This window comes from Vicugna pacos, chromosome 3 (assembly GCF_048564905.1).
Source record: "Vicugna pacos chromosome 3, VicPac4, whole genome shotgun sequence".
Classification (NCBI taxonomy): domain Eukaryota; kingdom Metazoa; phylum Chordata; class Mammalia; order Artiodactyla; family Camelidae; genus Vicugna; species Vicugna pacos.
In genome coordinates this window covers 46,291,485-46,315,481 of record NC_132989.1, presented here as the reverse complement: position 1 = coordinate 46,315,481, position 23,997 = coordinate 46,291,485, and the positions used below count along the sequence as shown (strand labels likewise).

The following is a 23,997-nucleotide window of genomic DNA, read 5'->3' as shown; positions in this document are numbered from 1 at the left end:
AGAAAAAGTCCGTGCTGAAATATTTGAAGTTTTGCTGAAATGAATTTCTCTTATTGGAAGTGAGACCCTAAGATATGCATGACCCCAGGTAACTAACTGCCCAATGTCCACATCTTGTCTTGGCTTTTTTTCTCTATTTGAAGTTATCCTATAGAATGACTTTTGCCAAATGATTAAATGTTGTTTCTTTGTAAAAAACTTTCCTTAAAAAGAAAGCCAGCTGTTAGAAGTAAAGAAAAAGTAGAGGCCTAAGAAAGTGGTAGATCTTAGCCAGAATACAGACATTTTTCAGTAAGTTTAAAAATGGAATGTTGAATCCAGTAAGTCTGGATGTGAATCAATTTACCACACCTTCTAGGGAAACAAAAGTTGACTTGTGAAGCATTGTTATTGAAATATTCCAGCTCTCTTGAAAAATTCTCATGGTTTTTAGATTTCTTGAAAATGTTAGAGATCTTATATTCATAAGTTCTATCCCATTTCCCTTTTCTTTCACACTCAACAGTATTTGAAAGAGATTTGACTGTTTATAAATAGCTGCTACTTTCTTGAAGTTAACGTTCTTATAAATATCCTAAAATACTAACATGAACAACAGTATTTTTGCTTATAATGTGGTGTCCTTTCCAGAGTTTCACAACTATAGCAGAATGATAGTCTGTGGTGATGGCCTCTCTCTAAGGTTCTGATGTCCTACTAGTGTTTTGGCGCCTTATTTACCCTGTGGCTGAAACTGGGATTCTAACGTCAAAGTGCCTTAGCCTAGAGACACTTGCTATTATATACAGTGAAACCATGGCTTTTGAAAGAGAAGGAAGATGATAAGGAAGTGGACATGTCCTTAAGATAGCTTACATTATAAAAATAATGCAGAAATGTCCTCTGTTACATAGGAAGCAAGTTGTTGCTGAGACAGAGCAGAAAGCCATAAGATTCTCCCTTTTTTGGTTATTGAACAAATGTTAGTAGAATACACACTTTGTGTAAGGTCTTACCATATGGCTCCAGATAATTATAAAGCCTAGAGAAGTTTTGGACTATTTTCTTGAGAGAAAGAGTAAGATATAGTGGAAAGAGCATGAATATTAGAAACAGACCACTTAGGACTGCATTTATGCTACCAGTAATTAGTTGTATGAATTTAGGCAAGTAACTTAATTCTTACAGCTTCAGGTTTTTTTTTCCCCCTTGTTCTGAAGACTAATACCCATTTTGTCTGGTAACTGGTACTGATACTAGATTTTTTAAAACACCTTTCTGTTGCATGAGATCAAAACCCTACTCACACTAGCTCAGGGCACCAGAATGAACAGGAATGTACTCTCTTCAGGTACGGATGGATTCAAGGGCTCAAACGATGTGCTCAGCAAACTCAGTGGCTTTCTCTTGTGTCAGATGTGCCTTCAGATAGGCTTTCTCCATGAGGAGCTCCCTGATGGCTCCAAGTTTATGTTCTTTCAATTTAGCAAGCCCAGCGTGAAAAGAGCTTCTCCTACTCATAGTTTTAGCAAAAGTCCTGGGATTACGTCTCTTGAATGAATTGGGTCATTTTCCATCCTTGATCATAGGGTCAGGAGAATAGTGTACAATGAGAGGCCAAACCTGAATCAGGTGCTAACTACTGGAATGAGGGATAGGAGGTGTGGTCAGCCATGTGCTCTAAACTATGTGGGTTGAGAGTCAGGCTGGGCGGTTTGCTGAAAGAGAAAGCAGGTATTGTGATCATGGGATTGGGGAGTGGATGCTGGATGAGCATAACCAACAGGTATTCACTGTAATCCTCCCAGTGTGCATCCATGTCCTCCCTTACATATATACCCTTGAAAAAATGCCCTCACCTGGCTTAACATAATCTTTCACTTAAAACTTCCAGTGCATTTACCACTTGACCCCCAACAAAGGAATACAACTCAAAGACTGGTTTAATTACTGCATTTAACTTTAAGTCTAGGATCCCTGGGTAATTTCTCTCAGTTCTGTTTGACAGCGTCAAGGAACTTAGGGTTAAATGATAAATATAACTAATTTTAATAAAACCAGTGTTAAGTGATAGAAGGAAAATAACATAAGGCCAAAAAAAATTCTTAGAGAAGAGAAAAAGGGGAAATAATCCACTGAGATTCTCCAATTCATGATATATTCATATTTCATTGGATAGGGAAGGCGAGGACTCTTTGCCTCAGCAGTGGAGTAAGATTTTTAATTAGCCAGTATGGCTGTCTCTTGTACTACCACCTGGGAAGATCTTTGTTGTTTTTCCTCCTGGTCACAGCCCAGGTGGGTATGAGAAGGATTCCCTTCCTGAGGACTGCACAGCTTCAACAGCCCGTTTGCTGTTGATGAGGGGTTGGAGTCCAGGGAAACAACTTACGGGTTGAATAGTAACAAATCTTTGTTGGGAGTTTCTTAGGCAATACAACTTTCTTATAAACTTGATAAGTTTTTGATTTGTTTGCACTTGATCAACTTCTCCCAAGTGCCGAAGCCCAAATCCTAGTCCTTGAATCAAGCTGTCACCTGGTATGTCTCTAAACAACTTTGCCACCCTGACCTAGTGAGTGGTTCTCCAACAGAGGCTTTTTTTTTTTTTTTATTTTAATCCTCAAGGATGTTTGGCAATGTCTGGAGACTTTACTATTGTTGCAAGGGGGTGTTGTGGGTTGGGTAGGCAGGTGTTACTGGCATATAGTAGGTTGTGCCCAAGGGTTCCGTTAAACATCCTGCAATGCACAGGACAGCCTCCCACAACAAAGAATTTTCCAGTTCAAAATGTCAGTAGTACTGAGGTTTGAAAACAAGCAAATCTTAGGCTTTTCAGTCTTCATCTTGGCCTGTCTCTAGGCCGTTCAGAGCAACTTCTTGAGGTAATTGCACAGCCAGTTTATCCCTGCTCCCAGGCTGTGAGCATGTTTTTTGCTACGATGCTTGGAGAGGAGCCTGGAGCATCAGGCTTTCTCCACCTTTTGTTAAAAAGACTCAAATTTTAGTGTAGAGATACCTGATTTTCAGTGATGTAAATTGCAAGATTATCAGCCACAGTGGATTGGTAGTTAATGTCTGAAAAGATTTTCCTCTTATTAAGACTTCGTTCACAGTGTGCTGCTTTTTTTAAGGACCTTACTGAAGACTGCTACATAGTGGGCAATATACTGACATCCTAACATTTTTATTAAGTACCCAACAGTTCCATCCTTAATAGGCACGTGGTCTGATTTGCAAGAGGTGAAACTTTACAAGGTGTTTTGCTTATTAAGGATTGCTGACTTCTCATCCTACAGTCGAGGGATACCAAATTCCCTTCATTTTCTGTTACTGATTCAATTAGTTGCACACTTTAGGGCTGTCATTTGTAATAGCTGATTTTCCAGAATCAATTTCTGTATTTGTTAGTCTTCTTTTGCATGCCAGTGATAGAAATCCAATTAAAAAAATCAGTCCTTCCTGTCTCTGTAATTGGCAATTTCATTTTTTATTTATGCTCAGACCCCAAACCTTGAAGTTATTCTTACTCTCTTTCTTTCACTTCCCCTACACAATCTTTCAGTATATTCTCTTGGCTTCAAAATATATCTGAAATCTGACCAGTTCTCACCATCTCTCTCTAATTGGGTCAGCCTGGTCCAACACCATCTTTTTGCTCCTCTACATAATTCATAGCAAGTCTCCCTGAATACTGGTACTCTCGGAATATTAGCCTCTGCATATTAATGTCATTTTTTTGAAAAGTAACAGATCACATTTCTTTCTCAGAATCTCTCAGTGGTTTCCCATGTAACTCAGAGAACAAGGTCAAGTCCTTAAAATGAGCTAGTTTTGTAGTCCTGCTCTCCTTCTTTCCTACAGGATCTTTCTGTGAACTCAAATTTTACTGTTGTCTCCTCTCACTCCATGCAGGCCTTCTTGGTCTTCCTTAAAGAGGTATTTTGTACTTACTGTTCCCCCAGCCTGGGGAGTGCTCTTCTCCAGATATCCTTATGACTCGCTTTCTTACCTTCTCTAGGTCCTTCCTCTGTAAGGTCTTTGAGTGCCTAACATAAATCTGAATTCTCCTGCCTCTCCCATGCTTCTTACTACCTTTTCTTGTCTTTTTCTTCATTATAGCCCTTATCCTTTTCTTTCTTTTTTTTGTAGCCCTTAGCACCACTTAGCACTGTGTATTTTACTCATTTTGTATTTTGTTTCCTTTCTCTAGAATATAATCTCTGTGAGGGCAGGAATTTTTGTCTGTGTGTGTGTGTGTGTGTGTGTGTAGGAAAATGCACAACACATAGCTTAGTAGCCTCTCAGCAAATATTTGTTGAGTGAATTAATAAATAAGAAAAAATACTTTATTGCCTCATGTAACTTAACTCTGGAACACTGATGAGATGCATCAAGCAGATCTTCTTCAGGGGTGAGGGGGAAAGTGTCTTTAGGTTTATTACCCTAGAATTTAAGTCAATGTAAGTAAAAAATATAAATTAACATAAGACATAAGTTTTAAAAAAAAAAGAATATAAATAAATGTTTTCCAGGGAAGGGAAGGAAAGGCCTTTATTTCTCTAAAGGTCCCTGGAGATCTCTGTCTTTAGGGAGACACTATCTAGTTTCTAAGACTGTCTGTTGTGGAAATATTCTTGTAGTACCTTTTGTTTAGAAGGCTCTGACTGTGCAGGAACCTGAGAAATCCAGAGAGAATTGTTTCCCAACAGTAATTGTAAATTCCAGCAGCTATATCTGTTCACACCTGAGAGATCTAGAGACAAAATGTTTTCAGTGTTTTCCTTATTTCTCTTTTCATCTCGTTGTGCTGATTTTCTCTGGGTTGGCTCACTATCAAGTAGCAGCCTCAGCTAAACGTTCTCTTTCTGATTAGTTCCTGTAAAAATTTTGGGATTGAGCCTTATCTAGCCAGCTGGGTCATGTGCCCCTTCCTGAGCTCTGTTTGGGGCAGAGGATATGCTGACTGTCCAGATCTGGACACTTGTTCCATCTGCACCTATTCCAGGAACTTTGTGCTTATTCCAAAACTTGAGAGTGGGAACAATTAATGCTACCCGAACTACAATGGTTGACAATAAGAGAAGGGTATTTCAATAGAAGAATATTGAGATGCTGCTACCAAAAGAAAGGGAGTGGAAAACAACACAGGTCTATCACTCACCCATACATGCACTTCACAGTCTTTTTTTTTTTTTTTTTTCATTTTTAAAGCTTAGAGTCTTATTGTATATGGGCATTCTTGCCTGATCTGTTTTTCACCTAACATCATATCATGAATAAGAAATTTTCTTTGAAAACATGATATTTAATTTAATTTAATTTTAATTTTATTAAAAAAATTTTTTTGCATACTTCAATGATTTTTATCTTTTGTCCTTCATTAACAGGGACCTTGTTTTACTGCCCTCCCCCAAAAAACCAGAAATGAGAAACAAGAGCCCAGTTTTTTTATTTGATCATTTCTTGCATTTGAAGTATTCCTCGATGACATCCTTGGCCTGAGACTCTTTGCCATAGTCCTTAACCACCACACAGCTGCAACCAGCCACTTTACGGGGTTTTCCCTCTCTGTCAGTTTTACAGAGGCCTACCCATTCCCCTAGCTTCTTGTTGTCATCAATCTTGATCAGGTTGATTTGGTGCTCAGCACAAAGAGCTTCCACCAACTTGACATACATAGGCTCATCACAGCTGGATGCAAGCACACAAAGATGGGCTTGGCACTTGTCTAAGGCTTTGGCAGCTTCGCGAATTCCACATGCTAGGCCATCATGGATGAGGGCGGTCTTCAGCATGAAATCCCAGTTGAATAGTTGTCTTTCTTGTTCTTAGGTCTTTGAAAATAACTGTTTCTATATACAGTGAGAGACCAAGATACGGACTTCTAGACAACTCTCAAGTTCCTTTGCTGATAGAAAGACTAAAATAATTTTAAATTAAACGATTGTCCAGTAATTTTGGAGTCTGTCTTTGAAGCGGAATTTAATAATGTATATACTGTATTTTAGGTACACATTCACTACATTTTGTTTCTTGAGAATCTTTATAAGTAATACTGTTTACTATAGTCTTGGTGGTTTAATTGAAGATATTTTATTGAAAGCAGTACAAAAGAGAAATCATGATTAAAATTTTCATATTTAACTATCATTTTAAGCCGCGAATTTTATTATTTAATATAACAACTCTTGTCAAAGTCTTAGTTTACACCAGTGTGCAAATCAGGGAAAGTCATAATTCACCTTAGAATTTCATCCATTCAGTAGTCATTTCTTTGGTTCCAGTTACTGTGTAGGATGCTGGCTATATTAACATAATAATCCCTGTCCTCAATCATGTCACAGTTTAGCGAAAGAAGAGGGATATAATAATACTTTCATTGTATGTAGATTAGGTTTCCAGCCAAATTCTAGCATTGAGAATCTTGCCAAATCTGGAAGAGAATAAAAAGCTTTGTCATTTCTGAAATGGATAAAAAGCTTAGAAAAGTAGGAGACTTGGAAGAAATTCTTGACACACTGTGTTTGATCAGTTTCCTGACCAGAAGGAAAAGAGTAATTTTATTTATTGGTCACATCTATGCAGCGTCCTCTGATTCCTGTGAAAGTCAAGGAAGCAGGGGAAATGACAGGAAACAGAATAGGCAAACAAAAAAAGAGGAGCTTGAAAGAGGAGAGCTGATTATAAACCAAGAAATTAGGATTAGAAGTTTGGGGGCATGAGGCAAAAAAATAAGGAACTGTGACAGGCCTGTAAACTGCACATTTTGATATCAACTGTAAAGAAGAGAGCCAGTGACCAAGGAACATCCTAGAAATTATTCTGGCTTCAAGGAGTGAGGGAACAGCCAGTGTAAGAGCTGTGCTTCTGCAAACTAATCCTGCTAGACAGAGAGAGTGGGTGTTTGCCAGGAGAACCTTCCCAAACCTTCCCAGCCTTTGACAGAGTTTTTTCGTACAGAGTTAATTATTTCTTTAGGTGGTAATATTTTAACGTATTATATTTAAAATATTTAAAATTTTGCTTCTGTTGAGCTTCATACTAGAAATTAGTTTCATGCTGTGAAAATGGAGAAAAACATGAATTACCTCTTGGACAGTGAGGAAGTAGGTTAGGGAGAAGATAAAATACAGGACTCATTGGGAAAGTTGGGGAAGAAAGGGGAGCGAGTTAGCAGGGGATGGACAAGTTAGGTAAGTAGAGGATTCTTATTTTGAATGTGGTGAAGTGATAAACAGCTGACATTGATTTCCAGTGGGAGCATCCTCTACCCCATGTGTCCATTTTTACCTTTTTCTCAGTAGTGAACAGTTCTGACTCCTTGAATTTCTTCTTGCAGCTTGTGTTTTATGCCTAGACCTATGATCATTCCTGTGAGACCTCACTGCACGCTTTCTCAAGTGTCTTCCTCATCCCTAACGTGTAATCCTTCAACATGGACCTGCTACTTTAGCTAAGATATGACCAGCAATGAATAGTAGTAAGGTAGGATTACTTTACTCTTCTTAGTAAATTACTAAAAAATTATATATATCTGTATATTTTTTTTCTGAAACTGTAAAAAGTTTTGACTTGTCTTAATTTTGTGTGTTCTTTATGTTAGATTATTTCCCTACCTAGGCAGTCTACCTTCATTTTACATTTATGTTATTTATTTTTTGCTTGGCACTTACTCTACTGAACTCTATTCCATTTGTTATGTACTTATTATTTTTTTCAACTAACACTTAAAATCAGCAGAATCCCAATATATATGTGTCTTTTCCCACTTGTGCACCTACCAGTCCTGTATTTTCAACTGCCTGGAGCCAAACTCAACATATTTTATTTTTCTTCTCAAAAACTTACTTCTCCTTCTAGTTTTTGTATTTCTACCAATAGTCTATTACCTAGTATAGTTCTATATTCATTTTACTATTTCATGCATTAATTTGATGCACATTAATAGGCTTCTGTTAAGGATCAGAGAATTTCCTGCTTCTGGGGATTTAATGATGAATAAGTTGGATTTCCTATCTTTATTTATAGCTTATATTTAGAAGTGGGTACAGGTTATAAAAGTAAACTGACAAAATAATTATGAATTGCAATAAATTTTTTCAAAGAAAGCAAAAGAGCAGATGGCTTGGGGATAAGATGGCAGGAGCTACTTTAGGTAGGGCAATCAAAAAAAGCTACTCTAAGGAGTTGATATTTAAGATGAAACCTATATGTGAGAAGGAGCTATTTCAAGGAGGGTGTGTGTGTGTGTGGCGGTATTTTTGGTGGGGAAAGCAATTGGAAGGACTAGAAGAGTGAAATAAGTCAGAGAAGGAAAAATACTTTGTGTTTTCACGTTTTTGCAGAATCTTAAAAAGCCAGAAGTGGGGGAGTAGAGAATTCTGGTTGCCAGAGTCTGGGGAGTTGGGGAAATGGGGAAATGCTGGTCAAGGAGTACAAACTCCCAGCTGTCAGATGAGTCAGTTCTGGGGATCTAGTGCACAATGTGGTGGTCATCATTACCAATACTGTGTTATATACTTGAAAGTTTTTAAAAGAGTAAATCTTAAATGTCATCAACACACACACAAAATTATAATTACATATAGAGATGGAGATGTTAACTGTGATAATCATTTTACAATATGTATATGTATTTAATTATCACATTGCATACCTTAAATTGACATATATTATATGTCAGTAATGTCTCAATAATGCTGGGGGGGGGATTAAGAAAAAGGAGGAATAGTGGGGGCAAAGCCTTTGAAGGAGGAAAGAGCTTGGCAAGGAATAGAAGAAAGCCTGGTGTGGCTGACATAGAGAGAGAGGCTGAGATGAGTAAAAGAGGTTATAGAAAAATTCAGCGCTTTGAAGGGTTTGGCAAGTAGTTTGTTTTGTTCTTAAATGATACCATCATTTCAGCTACTGTGTGAGGAATGGCTAGCTGGGGTGGAAGTAAAAGCTGGCAGTTTTAGGAGCTAAGGTGAGAGATGGTGGTACCCTGATAAGATGCTTGCAACAAGAGAGAGATGGATGGGTTTGAGATGCTTTTTTTTTTTTTCAGTCAAAATTTAATGGACTTGTGGATATTTGGGGCATGGAAAGAGAGGACACAATCAAGGATGACTCTGTGATTTTTGGTTTTGAGCAGCTGGGTGGACAATCCTTTTAGGTAGCTATCTTTCCCATTATCTCAAGAGTTTGTTATTTCACCAAAAGGGAAATTAATTATAATGCTACAAATAACATTAGTGCTGGAAATAAAAGCACCTGACAGATTTGAAATGTACTAGTTAATGCTTTATTTTTCTTTTTCCTCTGAAATTTAACTTATATGACTGAATTAATTATGAATTTAATTTCATTTTCTTTCATTTTTCATGAAAGACTTCAGAATCTTTCTGGAAGTGAAATAAGTACGTATACTTTTATACTCTATATTAAGCCTTCTCCCCCATGCTCTCTCTTTAAAAGAGATAAGTCTTTTGAAATCTTAAGCCAGTCTGAAATCTTTGCAGACTGTTACCCAAAGTTCTGATGTATAATTTTATTGTTATTTTATTTTGCAGATTCTGGAGCATCCTACCCTTAGGTTATATCATACTGAGCTCACTGGAAAGGATTTAGCTTGTCTGAACAGTTAGGAGGTTCATTTGTTTACGTTTTGTTTTTCTGGTTTCATCATCAGAGCATATTTATATTCAGCCTTGTAGAACTGATATTTTGGGTACAAACTGAAAAAGTTTTTAATTCAATAGAAATTGAATAGATATTAAAGTAGATCTTCCCAATTCTGTGTTACTTAGTTTTTTTAAATTAGTAGTCATATTTTTTGTTTTTTTGCTGAAGAACTTTTCTGATGTTAAGAGTGAGTTAATATTTATTGTTTGTGCTCTATGTGACAAGCATTTGGCTAGCTGTTTTAAACACTATATTTTATCCTTACAACAGTCCTGTGAGTTTTTCCACTTTGTACATGGTTATCATTTGCGTTTTAGAGCTGAGAAGAAGTAGTTGAGTAATAGGATTTGTAGCTGGAAAGTTATCTCAGGGATCATCCCCTTCCTCCTCTTTCAGCTGAGCCCTGCAGAGGTTCCATGACCTGCCCAAGGTCATGCAGTTGGTTTTCACGTTGCTAAGACCAGTGCTGCCTTTACTCCTTATGCTTCCCTCAAGCCGGCCTCCTCTCACGCTGTCTTCCCCCTCCAATATTTCATTTTGAAAACGGTCAGTGCTACAGAAAAAATGAAAAATTCTGGACAGTGAACACCCATATTACCTTTCAACTGTATTCACTATTAACATTTTGCTACATTTTCTCTCTCTTTATATGTTTATATAGTTTTAAAACCACTTGAAATTACATTAATGATATATATTGTATTTATATTATGATATATAAATATATAATATAATGTAAGTATTAAAGCATGCATATCCTAAGTTTATGGGTAATTTCCTACATGATTCAAAGTCAATATCTATATAAGAAAATTAACATTAATAGAAGAATATGTTTAATATAATGGTCCATATTAAAATCTCCCCAGTTGTCCCTAAAAAAAGTGTTTGGGGTTTTTGGATTCAGGATTCAATCAGGTTTCACGTATTGCATTTATCCTTATGTCTCTCTTTATTCTCTTTTAATCTTGAAGAGTCCCCACCTCTTTTTGTTTTTCATGATCTGTATTTTCATTTAAAAGATATAGTTTGTGTATACTTAATGTCTTTTTTGAGAACTACTTGGTTTCTTACAACATTGTTCATCTAAAACTTATTTTCAATTTCCTTTTTCCTTCCAGTTCTCTGAGGTTGCTAGAGATAAAATTGTTTATTACTAGCTTTTTTAAAAGAAAACATTATTCCAACTTTAACTTTGGCTGAGGTTTTTACATTTGGTTGCATCAAGTTAAAGATCAAAAAAAAAAAACCCAAACAAAATAGGAGATTTATGTTGTAGTCAACCCACTGGCACTAGTTTGGCAGTTGAAATTCATTTAAAACAGCAGAAGTCTGTAGGAGTTACTCCCCCATGCACCATGCCCCACCCCCACCTTCTAACCAGGAATATGTATATGGTCGCTGTGTATATTATAAAGCTGTAGCAATCTAAGCCTTCATCTTTGAAAAATGCACAATTCCAAGTGGGAAGTAGATGAAAATTCAAATGATACATAAGCAAGTTAGAAGAGGCAGCTGGAGCTCGGCACTATGAGAGAAGGTGTAAGTGCCTGCTCTCTCTTGTCCTTGTGTAGAGTTGGCATTTAGTGAGTGTTCTCTTTCTTCTTTCCTTGCTTCCTTTTGAGCTTCACACATTTGGTTGGCTTTCTTTGAGAATTACATGGCATTTAGGAACAAGTGGAGTTTTGTGGGGAGGAAGTAGGAGGTAAGTTCTAAGCAGTATTTTCAAAGTGGGGAGACTCATTTTGGTTGAGAGGGAAGCAAGAAAGTGCCAGTGAGGAAGGGACTACTCTGGAGGTTTTAGGGAAGTCTGTGAAGGCTTTTCCTTCCCTTTACTTTAGCCAGGGTTAGATTATACTTCTATGTTCTTACTGCACTTTGCACAAGGATTCCTTAGAGCAGTTAATATTATGTGTTAGAACTTTTCTTTTTCTCTAATAAGCTCCCTGAGTTTGCAACCAGCACTTTTAATCTCTGTGTACTCAGGACCTCACTCAGTGCACATTTAAGAAGTATTTATTGGGTGAATAAATGAATGAATAAAAGGCTTTTACTGAGTCATCCAGCAAAAAGACAAAGATTCCTTTCCTGGGCAACCGCAGTAATGGTTTGACCTGCGGTTAGACCAATTTATTGTTGAGGTGTTGAATCAGAACTAGAATTGGTTCAGGTAAAACCTGAAAAAATGAGGGAATAGAGAAGAGTGAGACTTTTGGATCAGGAGTCTAGGATATGGAACAGGGATGAAATTGTTCAGAGGAAACCAGAAGCATTCTATGAGAGGGGCCAAGATTCTGTTACACAGATAAAACTGGGGGATTTTTCTGTCTCATAATATAAGTACTTTTGTCATTTTCTGAATAAAAATAAATCATGTATATTTGGAGGAGAAGTAAATTTTAGTGTTAGGCATTCTGCCTGTGAAATTTGATTTTTTATCTTCTTACTGGGGGGTCTTTTCTTTATACCTTTTTTAACATTATAAAATAAAGATATCCTTCTTATAAAAATACAAACTAGAGATACATAAAGTAAAAATGGCATTCTTCCCAGTATTCTGACAATCACTCTTCAGTGGTAGCTAATGTTAAAAGTTTGATGTGTGTCAATTTGGATTTTTAAAATATATACAGTTATCCCTTGGTGTCTGTGAGGGGTACCACTGATCCAGGATCCTCTGCTAATAGCGAAATCTGAGGATGTTCAAGCCTCTTGTTATAAAATGATGTAGTATTTGTATTTGGCCCATGCACATCCTCCCATAGACAGGCATGCCTCAGAGATACTGTGGTTTGGTACCAGGACACTGCAATAAAGTGGATATTGCAGTAAAGCAAGTCACACAAATTTTCTGGTTTCTCAGTGCATATAGAAGTTATGTTTACATTATACTGTGGTTAGTTAAGTGTGCAGCAGCAGTATGTTTTAAAAAACAATGTACATACCTTAATTAAAAATTACTTTATTTTTGGAAAATGCTTACCATCATTTGAGCCTTCACTGAGTTGTAGGAATAACATCAAAGATCACTGATCACAGACTACCATAACAGATATAATAATAATGAAAAATTTGAAATATTGCAAGAATTACTGAAATATGATGAAGAGACACAAAGTGAGCAAACACTGTTGGAAAAATGGCACCGATAGACGTGCTTGATACAGTGTTGCCACAAACTTTAAATTTGAAAAACGCAGTATTTGCGAAGTGAATAAAGTGAAGCACAATAAAATGAGGTATGCCTGCACTTTACATCATCTCTAGGTCACTTATAATACCTAATGCAGTGTAAGTGCTATGTGAATAGTTGCTGGCATGTGGAAAACTCAAGCTTAACTTTTTGGAACTTTCAGAAATTTTTTTCTTGAATATTTGACCCACAGTTGGTTGACTCTGCAGATGCAGAACCTGTGGATATGAAGGGACAATTGTATTAAAGAACATGCAGGTTTATGTTTGTATAATTTAAAAATTAGGATCATTTGATATGTATGTTCTGAAATTTGCTTTTCCTACTTATCATTTGATTTCTACCTGCATTTCATGTACTTCCAAAATTTGTTAGGTGTAACTTTATTTCAAAATGTAAGAGGACAATCACTAGCAGAAGGTAACAGATAAAAACCAGAGTTGACCGAATATAAGGAGAAGATAAATTTAAAAACCTCATGTTAAGGAAAATACCTACTAGTTTTTACGTGTGTATTTGCTCTCTGTTAATTTAGAAATACCTCTTTTTGATCTGTTTAGTCTTTATAAAATTATAAAAGAAATCATTTTTCATGTGTTGTACTTCAGAATAAACACATAAGAGATACTCAGAGTACAACTTTGAGACTCACTGAGTACATCTATGGTGTGCACTTGTATGCTTGACATTGTGTGAGGATGTAGTCGTGAGTAGGATACTGTCATTCCTGAGTGCTGTGATAATAAAGAGCAGAGACAGAGAAGGCTGCCTAGAGGAGGTGATCTGAGAGAGGCTTTAAATACTAGTAAGAGGTAGCCAAGCCTTAAAAAAAATGGCTAGGGCGAGTAAAGAAGAATTGATTTAGAGTTGGAGGTTTTTAGGACAAGTGCAATAGAAAATCCAATTGATTCATTATGTGTAGAGGAAGAAGTAGGAGGACTCTGTGTCCCAGTTTGCCCAGGACAGACCAGGTTTTCACCCATAGTCCTGGCATAGTAAAGAACAGCACCCCATTTTACTCTTAAAATTACCCCAGTTCTGGATGATAAGTGAAATCCTTACCCTAGAAGGGAAGGAATATAGGGGGAGCTGATAAATTTTAAGGAAAACAGTTTGATCAGTAGTACTTTTGAGGCTAAAAGTAGGTATTGTAGCAACTTAGACTTCAGAGAGGAGTAGGAAGGTAGTAGGTTTGACCTAAAACTAGAATATTAAAATTTAGCATTGCAGAGGTGAAACAATTTTGGATTCAGGCTCTGGCCAGTAGCAACAGGTAGTTGAAATGGATTTGATTGAATGGGTCTTTGGTGAAGAGAAAGACTACAGCTGTTAAAATCTCCATGAGTGAAGGTAGGAGTTGGGTTGGGTTTAAGAATAAGACTTGAGTGGCAAGATGGAAAGTGAGAGGCAGATTTGGAGACAAATAACAGCAAGGTGGGGTAGGATTTGGTAAGGCTGAATGGTATAGATTTCAAAGGAGAAGAGATTTTTGAATAAGATGGAAAGAGCAGTGGTTTGGAAATGACACTGAGAAATCAGGATAAGGTTACCCATCCCTCCACCACCCCCGGTACTCTAGCCCCATGGATATGGGTGGTGGAATGTAGGCAGGGTGTATCCTCACCTGAGAGCCCTGTGTTTTGGGGGAGCCAGGTGTCAGATGGGAATTGGAGGGTAGAGATTTAGAGAAGTTTATTTACAAACTGAATGAAATTCTAGAAGAACAATTTAGGGCACTACTACAGAGAAGGATGGGATGGGAGCAGGGATTAGATTTTGCCTTTTGGGGAAAGGTGGAATTATACAAAAAAGCCAAGGATGGAACTGACTTTCCTCTATGTTCTAAACAAGGGCACAAGATCTGTCCGATCTGGGCTCCCTGACAGGCTTTCTCATTGCAGAGCAGGAGCTGGTTTTGACCCCTAGTTCACATAACTTAAAACTGATGGAACTTACTGCTTGCCATTCTGTTAGTGTTTGTGTGTCTTTAATGAACCTATTTGAAAGTACACATACAGATTTTGAAATTATTTTGACTTCTCTGCACAGTGTTACTCTCTTTGAAGGAAAAAAAATTGGCCTAATATGAAAACTGAACTTTTTTATAATAATTGATCATATAGGAAGAGTTAAGTCAAGAGGTATCTGTTTGTAAGTTCCCAGCAAAGTATCCACATTTCCTTAACTTACGGCTGCTACTGACAGGTCCTTTCCTTGACTAAACTGTAGACAGGCTCCTCTGAGACCTCTTCCTAACTAGGCCCTCTCCTTTTCATACTTTGTATCTGTCTTTCCATGGCTCAGTTTTTGCAAGAATCCTGCAAAGTGCCCCAAATAATTTTAAATGTCAATACGTAAGAAACATTTTTTAAAATAAAAAGAATTAAAAATAACACAGTGTTCATTTTTAGACTCACAGCTTTTATTCAATATTCTCTCTCAATGGAACGTCATTATCTATTAATGCTGTTCCAGTAGGCTGGCTGGCCAATCCAGTGTGTTCAGTTGAATTTAACTTTAATTTTAAATTAAGCTAACAGCAACACTTTCAAATAAAGAAAGCATGGGAGGAATTTTAGATACCATATCTGTTTAAGGTGGTCAAGTTTAGCATATATTAACTGGTAGTAAATGATGTTGTCTTTGTCGTGAAACTTTGGTGACTGCTCATTCCTGCCTGTTTAACTGCTTCTGAAAAAGCTCCTCACTTTGTATTCATGTGAGGTCAGTTTTTGGTTTGTAACTGTGGTATTACTTGTATACTCGGTGGCTTTTTGTGACTGTTTCAGTCTTGCTGCAAGCAGCTTACTATTTTATTCAAATAGAGTCACTGTTTCTGACTTCTGTCAGTATTGAAGTATATAAAAGTTAAGAAATACAATTAAGTAATTATTTTTGTACTTTAACTGGTTAATGATTTTATAGTCTTTATCAATGAACAAACATTTTCTGATAAAGTAACTTGAACCATAAATGGACTTTGATGGGTTTTATTAGTCAAGGATTATAAATTCAAACTCTATTAAATTTCTTGCAAACTCTATTAAGTCTATTATATATCTCTTGGGGGAGAAGTAAAAGATTTTTCTATTTCTGTTTATTCACTTATTTTCTGATTTTTCTAAATAAGCATACCCTAGTGGCATATTTGAATTTCTCTGTCAATGTTAAAAAAAAAAGGAAATAATTAAATATTTTTAAGACATATTTTTGACCATAAGATATTCTATGTTAAAATAAATCTCCCTTACTTGAAAAAGAGTATTCAATATACATTAAACTTTCTTAATACTATATAAAAGCAGTATTTCCATCTGTGTATTTGGAGAATGTAAAAGTTGCCAGTTGTGGAGCCAGAAGTTAAAAAATCAGACATTTTAGAACAAATACTTGCAGAAACTCTTATACTTACAGGAACTACCATGGGAATTCTATTATCCTGCCAAGGATATTTATATTTTGCTATCTAATAATGTCTATTTTTGTTTAAGAATTATGTATTTATAGATCTATTTTATATAGAATGAAATTCTAGTTTTTGAAAATATGGAAGTTTTTAATGTTTATTTTACAGTTTTTAATTACTATTTATGGTGAATTGAAAACTCAACATAATTCACTTGATCCTAAATACTAGGCTGAGTACCTTTAAATAAGATAGATTTAAATAAATCTAAATAGTCAGTTTACTGGGATTTTTACTAGTTTCATTTTTTTAAAAAAAGATACTATTTGAAAATAGTCATCTTTATTAATTAACATGCATGTACTTTTGCATAATACTGTATTTCAGCCTGATTTGTACTTACTATCTACTAAATTATAGAAATTTTTATTTTGAAATCTTATTTACAAATTAAAAAAAATGAGTTTGCTCTTGCAATTATTTATAATAAATTGAATGCCTACTGAGTTCTGGGTGGTAATTTTAGCCCCAGTGATATAAACATGAAAACACTGTAATATTCTTATTTCCATGTAGCTTCTCATTTAATGGGGGAGATAAAGCTAAACAAATAATTAAAATACTCTATGAGAAGTGTTGCATAATCACAGATACAAACATGATCCCTGAAATCTAAGAAAAGGGAATGCCTAAGTAGGCCTGAGTGGTTTTGGTTGTGGGGATGGTCAGAGAAGGCTTCACAGAGAATATAGCTTTAAAGTTAGTTGTTGATAATTCTCCAGGCAAACAAGGGAGAAAAAACATTTAGATTGAAGGAACAACATCTTCAAAGGCACAGAGGTATGATCATGAGACATTTAACGAACCACAGGTAGTAAGTTATTGTCCTTTTGTTGAAGATTTTCAATTGAAGCCTAAATATTTTATCTATTATGTTAGGAGACTCTGGGGCACAGGCCATCAGTCACTCTTCACATTTGACTTGCAGGTCTTGTTCTATCTTTGTGGGCTGTGGTTCCAATGACAGTTTAATTTTCAGGGTCTCTGTGCTGTGTTGTTTTGGTTTGCTTTATCTGGTATCGCTGGGGCTCCCACTGGTTCCTGCTAGAGCTGCTTGAGGGAGTAGAAGACCTTTCTCAGGCTGAGCTACTAGATGTCTCTGGTTAAAGGAATGAGATGGGATTTCTTTATCATGAATCCTAGCTACCCCGATGTCTCTGGACAGGAAAGGAGAGCCTTGGACCCACAGAGAACAAGTACCTTCCTGGACTGGACCTCTTGGTCCCTCTTGCTAGTTCCGTGTGCCTGCTCTTGTGTTCCTGGGTGGGGAAGGAGATCCTGGGACCTGTGGGGTCAGGAAGGCTTCCTGACTGGACTGCTTGCTGTACCTGGGTCTCTCGTGCTGGTTCTTCCTGCCTAGTTCCATTTCTCTTGGCAGAAAAAGGGATTCTCGGGCCTGTCAGAGAAGGTGAGTGCTTCCACTGGCTGTTTATTTTTGGTGCAGTTCATAATCTGTCTCCTTTGCTGATGATGTCTGGCTTGCCTGATGTTGTCAGAGGGACTCTTGTTGGATCCTGGGGGAAGTTAGCCCATATGGGCTGCCTTTTGTTACTAGACTGGAGATTGGGAAAGGTCAGATTTGGATGGCCTTTTTCTGTTGGGTGAGGGGAACGTGAGACACCCTGCCTCTGTGCTGTTCTTCTGGTCCTAGGGCCAAAGGAATTCGCCTTCTTCCTATATTTTCAAAGTTCATTGGTTGTCTCTTTAACTATTCCAGTGTTTATAGTTATGGGATTTGTGGAGTGTAGCAGGGAAAAATGGTCTTTGCCATCTTGTCTGGATCAACAGCCAGGTTTTACTTTTAATTTGGATTTCTTTGTCACAGGAGCGTGGAGATAGAAGGGTGGGGAGATATTGGCTGGATCTGAGTTTGGCCTTGTTGGGGTTCCTGAGACTTACTCTGTCTTATGAGATTCCATAAACGTCCTGTACTCCTGGATTTAATTATATCCCCCGTTTCTTCACGGAGCCCTGGAAAATGACAAGCCACGGCCGCCCTCCCTGCATTTTTTCAGGTCCTGTCTTGGTACAGAGAAGGTTTTTTTTTTTGGTTATTTTCTTGATTTTTCCCTAGGTTGGCTTGTTCAGTCTCTGCTGAATTTTCACATTGGAGCATTTCACATTGGTGAATTCTCATGTTTTGCTAACTCTACTTCCTCAGAGTATCTTCTGAAAGTTAGGGTAGTTTGGGCACATTTCCATGTTGCCTAGATCACCAAAATTTTCTCTTTCTTTCCATTGCTGTGAAACTTGTGGCATAAAGTTGTGCTCCTTTATTTGCCGATGATATGTTTAAATTTTTGTTTTTCTTTAAATATTTTTATTCTTTTTATTGGTGATTGGAGATAGGAGCTTCTGAGGTGCTGCTTTTACTACACCGACTATTGAAAATTCCAATAGTAGTTTTGCAGTAGTTTGCAGTTTTTACATCTCTCTGACATTGACATTGCCAATAACTTCTTTTTTATCCTAGCTTCTGTAACTCTGTCAAACCTGTTATTCTTTTGCTTACTTAATCCCTTCCCTTTGTTTGGTCTCTCTTCCTCTGGTTCTTCCATTGACAGGTTCTCATGGGCTTTGTCCTTCACTCTCTGCTTTTCTGTTAGCATTCAGTCTGTTGAGATTATTGCCTGTAAGCAATTATTCTCAAAATTAAGATCTTTAGCTTTAATATTTTACCTAAACTTCTATTTCCTGCTGAAATGAATGTATTTTCTTTAAATTAGCTCCGTATTGTCATTCTTCCATTTCTATTGATGTTGTCATCATTTCTTATTAAAGCCTTCAAGTTGTCATTGGATCATCTGTCTCTCATTTCTTCCCTAAATCCATTCACCAGGTCAAGCCTCTTTGATCTTAATTCTCACTGATGTTGTGAGTTATAGATCCTCACTTCTCAGGCTATATAGCTGTAATGACTTATTAATTTGCCTTTTCATGTCTTATTTTGTTTTTCTCTCTTCAAGCCATTTTATACTTAGCTTCCAGACTAAAATCTGTCTCTATCTCTCTCTCTTTTAATTACCTATAATGTACATATAGAAAAGTGCACAAATCACAGGTGCTCAGCTTTATGAAATTTCACAAACTGAACACACTTGTGTAACTAGCACTAGCAGAGTAATCATTTAAAACATCACCTTTCATGACCTTGTCGTTTTGTCTTAAAAATCCATTAATTAAAGAAATTTGGTCCTAATTAGTTTTCTTCACATTACAGTAGCAAGAGATAAATTGGTATGCCTTCTGCCACTGCTTGCCACATCTAGCTTGATTTTGGAAACTTTTTTTTTTTTTACTTCACCCCCTGTTCACTTGTTTTCTCCATGCTGCTTCTACTTCCTGAAATACATTACCTTCTTGACTTTTTGCAGTCTGAATCATGGTTATTATTCCAGCCTTAGCTCATATCTTGCAATTTCTAGGAAGCTTTCTTTTCTGGCCTATTCTAAGCTGCATTAATACTATCTTTTTCTCTTCAAAAACTCTTTAATTAGTTTTTAAAATAGGTTATATCAACACATTCACTTAAAACAAAATTCAAATGTACAAGGCATCCCATCCTGTGCCCCACACACTACGTGTTCTGGAAAAATTTTGTGCACTTACAAGCAAATTTAGTCTCTTTTATTCTTCCTCCTTTTTATACAATGTAAGCTTACCAAGTTCTGTATTTTTCTTTTTTCCAGTTCTTTTACAAATTATTTATTTGTTTATTTGCTTATTTATTTATTGTTTTTGTTTGTTTGTTTTGGGGGGAGGTAATTAGGTTTATATTTATTTTAATAGAGGTACTGGGGATTGAACTCAGGACCTTGTGCATGCTAAGCATGCATTCTAGCACTGAACTATACACTCCCCTCTTCTAGTTCTTAATGATAGTTCCATATCAATACAAAAAAAATTTTCTCATTTTTATGTTAAAGCTGAATGGTATTCCACTGAATGAATGTGCCATGATCACGTCTACCACACAACATGGTGGTGAAGGTTGGGCACTGAACAAATTCACATAGGCTATGATTTGGATGGAACTCAAACACTATTGAAATGATGTTTTATAAATATTATTTGATATCTATGGAAAATTATCTATAGGATATCATTTCCCTAATTCCTACAGTATTTATAATCTCTACTAATTTGGTAATTGGACATAGTCTTAGTTAATTATGGAGTTGTTTTGAAATGTTTTTATTATTTGTCATTCCTCAAGGAGTAGTACCATGTATTAGATAATTTTATATTAACCCTGACCTAGAATATTGCTGTATATAAATAAGTCTTTAGGATGGGCTGGAGTGTTTTTCAGATAGCAGCCAGATTCTGTTTCCTTTTTTATTCTTTTAAGCTCTTTATAATCTTTTCAAAGTTTCTGATAACGAAAGAAAAAAAAATTGTCAAGGCTTAGACCAGAGCTAGATGTATTTAGAAGTAGAAATGATATTTATTCCAAGTTACAGAATTAAATGAACCACAACTCAGATACAGTTTAAAAAAAAAAGCAAAATGTTTCACCTTTCTTTGTCCTCAAAAAAATGTTTCTTATTCTTTTATTGGAAACATGGGATGAGATAGAGTGTATCTTCACAGAGACTTAGTTGAGCTATACATAAAATAACAGAAAAATGTTCATTTTTTTGACCTATACAGATACAGTATATCAAAGAAAAAATTTTAAAGCTACTACCTACGAAGTGAAAAAACTGAAATTATCCTACTTGATATTAAAGTGAATGTCAGTTCCCTTGTATTGATTTATTTATGTTAAGGCCCATTTAGTGTCCTGTTTGCTACTTTGGAAACATTGATGAAGTACATTTTTCTACAACTTTTTTCCCCTCTTCTTGTTTGATCGTAAAATGGGACAGTTTTCAGTTTGGAAAAACTGTAATTGTTGTTTTCGGCAAACCCACATTTTCACCATCTCTTTAGATGACGTCACTGAGGTTGGAGAGATAGACCTCTTCTCACTTTTCTGTATAGCTTAGAAGATTTCAGCTGAATTAACAAAAAATTGACTTCTGGTATGATGAGCCACCTAAAAATAAAAGATGTGTTTCTTTATTTCTTCTCACTGACCCTGAAGATTCACTATCTGAAGTTCTAGGAGAGTAGAGAGGAAAATAGATTCTATCATAGTTCTTGGGATTTATAGCAAACAAGCAGGTTATTTTGGGGGGAGTTTCTGATAACCGTCCTTTAGATGATCGTAAGTTATGCTGCAGTGATTTTTCTAAAACAACTTTGAGATACAACTCACATGCTGAAGAATGCACCCATTGAAACTATACAATTTAGTGGTTTTGATTCTGTTCATGGAGTTGTCCAAGCATCACCACAATTAATTTTTGAACACTTCCATCATCCCAAAATGAAATCCAGTACCCATTAGCAGTAACTCCTTATTTCACCTCAAATTCATTGGCTTTAGGCAACCACTAATCTAATTTTCTGTCTCTAGATATAGATTCTGGACATTTCACATAAGAAGGTAATGTAGTATGTCAGTCTTTTGGTTTGGCTTCTTCACTTAGCATAAAGTTTACAAGGTTTATCCATGTTGTGGCTTGTGTCAATACTTCATTCCTTTTCATTGCCCGATAGGATTTCTTTGTATGATACATCATGATCCATTGATCAGTAGATGAACATTTAGGTTGTTCCACTTTGTGACTCTTATCAGCGATTGTGTTTGAACATTCATGTACAACTTTTTGTGTAGGCATATGTTTTCATTACTCTTGGGTATATACATAAGAGTGGAATTTCTGGGTTATATCTGATAACTCTGTGTTTAACTTGAGGAACTGCCCATTTTACATTTACGTTAGCAGTATATGATGGTACTAATTTTTTTCACAGTTTCCAACACTAGATATTATCTATTTTTTTGATTATAGACTTCCTAGTGGTATGGAATGGTATCTCATTGTGATTTTGATTGTTTGTTTTTCCTAGTGAATAATGATATTGAAAGTCTTTTCATTGCTTAGTGGACATTTATTTGTAAACCTTATTTGGAGAAATGTCTGCTCAAATCCTTTGCCCATTTATATTTGATTTATCTTTTTTATTACTGAGTTCTAATAATTATTTATATAATCCAGATAGAAGTATTCTTATCAGACATATGATTTACAAATATTCTCTCCCATTCTGTGGCCTTATCACTTACTTGATGGTGGCGTTTGAGGTACAGAATTTTTTAATTTTGATGAAACCAAATTTATGTATTTTTATTTTGTTGCTTATACTTTTGGTGTCCTTTCTAGGAAACCATTACCTGAGCCAAGGTCACAAAGATTTACTATTGTTTTCTTCTGAGAGTTTTATAGTTTCAGCTCTGATATTTATGTCTGTGATTCCTTTAGAGTTAATTTTTTGTCTATGGTCTGAGAAGGCATCCTGCTTAATTCTGTTGCATGTGCAGTCCAGTTGTCCTAGCACCATTAATAGAAAAGACTTCTTTTCCCCCATTGAATAGACTTGGCACTGAAGTGTGAGTCCTCAAACTTTGTTCTTCTTCAGGGTTTTTTGGTTTGTTATTTATTTGGTTATTCTGGCTCCCTTGCATTTCCATATATATTTTAGGATTAACTTGTTAAGTTTTGCAAAAAAAAAAAAAAAAGCTAGCTTAGATTTTAATATGGATTGAATTAAGTCTGTAGATCAAATTGAAGAGTATAGCTTTCTTAAAAATATTAAGTCTTTTGGCTCCATTAACATGAGTCTTCCCATTTATTTAGGTCTTCTTTAATTTTTTTCAAAAATGTTTTGTAACTTAAAGAGTAAATGTTTGGGTTAGTTGTGTAAAATTTATTCTTAAATATTTTGTTCTTTGTGGTGCTGTTGTAAATAGAATTTTTTAATTTCATTTTTGGATTGATCATTGCTAGTATATAGAAATACAGTTGATATTTGTGTATTGATCTTGCACTCTGTAAACTTACTGAGCTCATTTATTAGTTCTAATACTTTTTAAATTGCATTCCTTAGGATTTTCTATATACTGTGTCACAACATCTGCAAATATATTTTTACTATTTCCGTTCCAATTTCAATGGAAATTATTTCATTTATTTTATTGTACTGGCTGGAACCTCCATAATAATTTTGAATAGAAGTGGTGAGAATCCTCATCTTATTCCTGATCTTTGGGGGAAAGCTTTCAGTTATAGTGATTTTTTTTTTCTCTAAAAAGAATGGGCCATAACTTTGCTTTGAAGACTAATTTCCTTTTGATTTAAGATTTTTTCCTTCTGTTTACATATGCAGATATGTGCTGATTAGAAGGCTCACTTGTGCAGTGTGGAGGATAAGACAGTGCCTTACAAAAATGGGGTTTGGGAGTGACCTGAAGAATTCACATGAAGCTGTGTTAAAATTGCAAGACTGGGAATTACGGTTACTGGAAACAGTGAAGAAATTCATGGCCCTGAGAATAAAAAGTGATAAAGAATATGCATCTACTTTACAGAACCTTTGTAATCAAGTTGATAAGGAAAGTACTATCCAAATGAATTATGTCAGCAATGTGTCTAAGGTAAGAAGAATGATTTCATCATTTATTTTCTATAGCATCATAGTTGTCCTTAAGGCAAATAGATCATACTATTGAATTAGCACACCCAAGTCAGCATTCTGAGTTAGTGGTTCCATAATCTTGCTGATTACAGAATCTCATGGGGGA

The 23,997-nt window shown here is 35.9% G+C and overlaps 2 protein-coding genes across 12 annotated transcripts in view; one reads left to right on the top strand and one right to left on the bottom strand.

The window, feature by feature from the left end:
• FER (FER tyrosine kinase) overlaps positions 1-23,997 on the top strand; it is a 399,630-nt gene that overhangs the window by 46,889 nt on the left and 328,744 nt on the right. For 7 of the 11 annotated variants that reach the window (XR_012071253.1, XM_072958302.1, XM_072958299.1 and 4 more), the window contains 2 exons: positions 7,322-7,467; positions 23,583-23,850. Coding sequence is in view for 10 of the 11 variants with exons in the window: in XM_072958302.1 (XP_072814403.1) it covers positions 23,644-23,850 (207 nt within the window). In the remaining variant the exon portion in view is untranslated. Of the gene's footprint in view, positions 1-7,321; positions 7,468-9,117; positions 9,137-23,582; positions 23,851-23,997 lie in introns of those variants that run through there. The other 4 variants (XM_072958304.1, XM_072958303.1, XM_072958306.1 and 1 more) reach the window with 2 other exon arrangements.
• On the bottom strand, positions 5,439-5,777 carry LOC102532453 (small ribosomal subunit protein eS12-like). Its single transcript, XM_072958930.1, has one exon. The coding sequence runs from the start codon at positions 5,775-5,777 to the stop codon at positions 5,439-5,441; it is 339 nt and encodes a 112-aa protein (XP_072815031.1).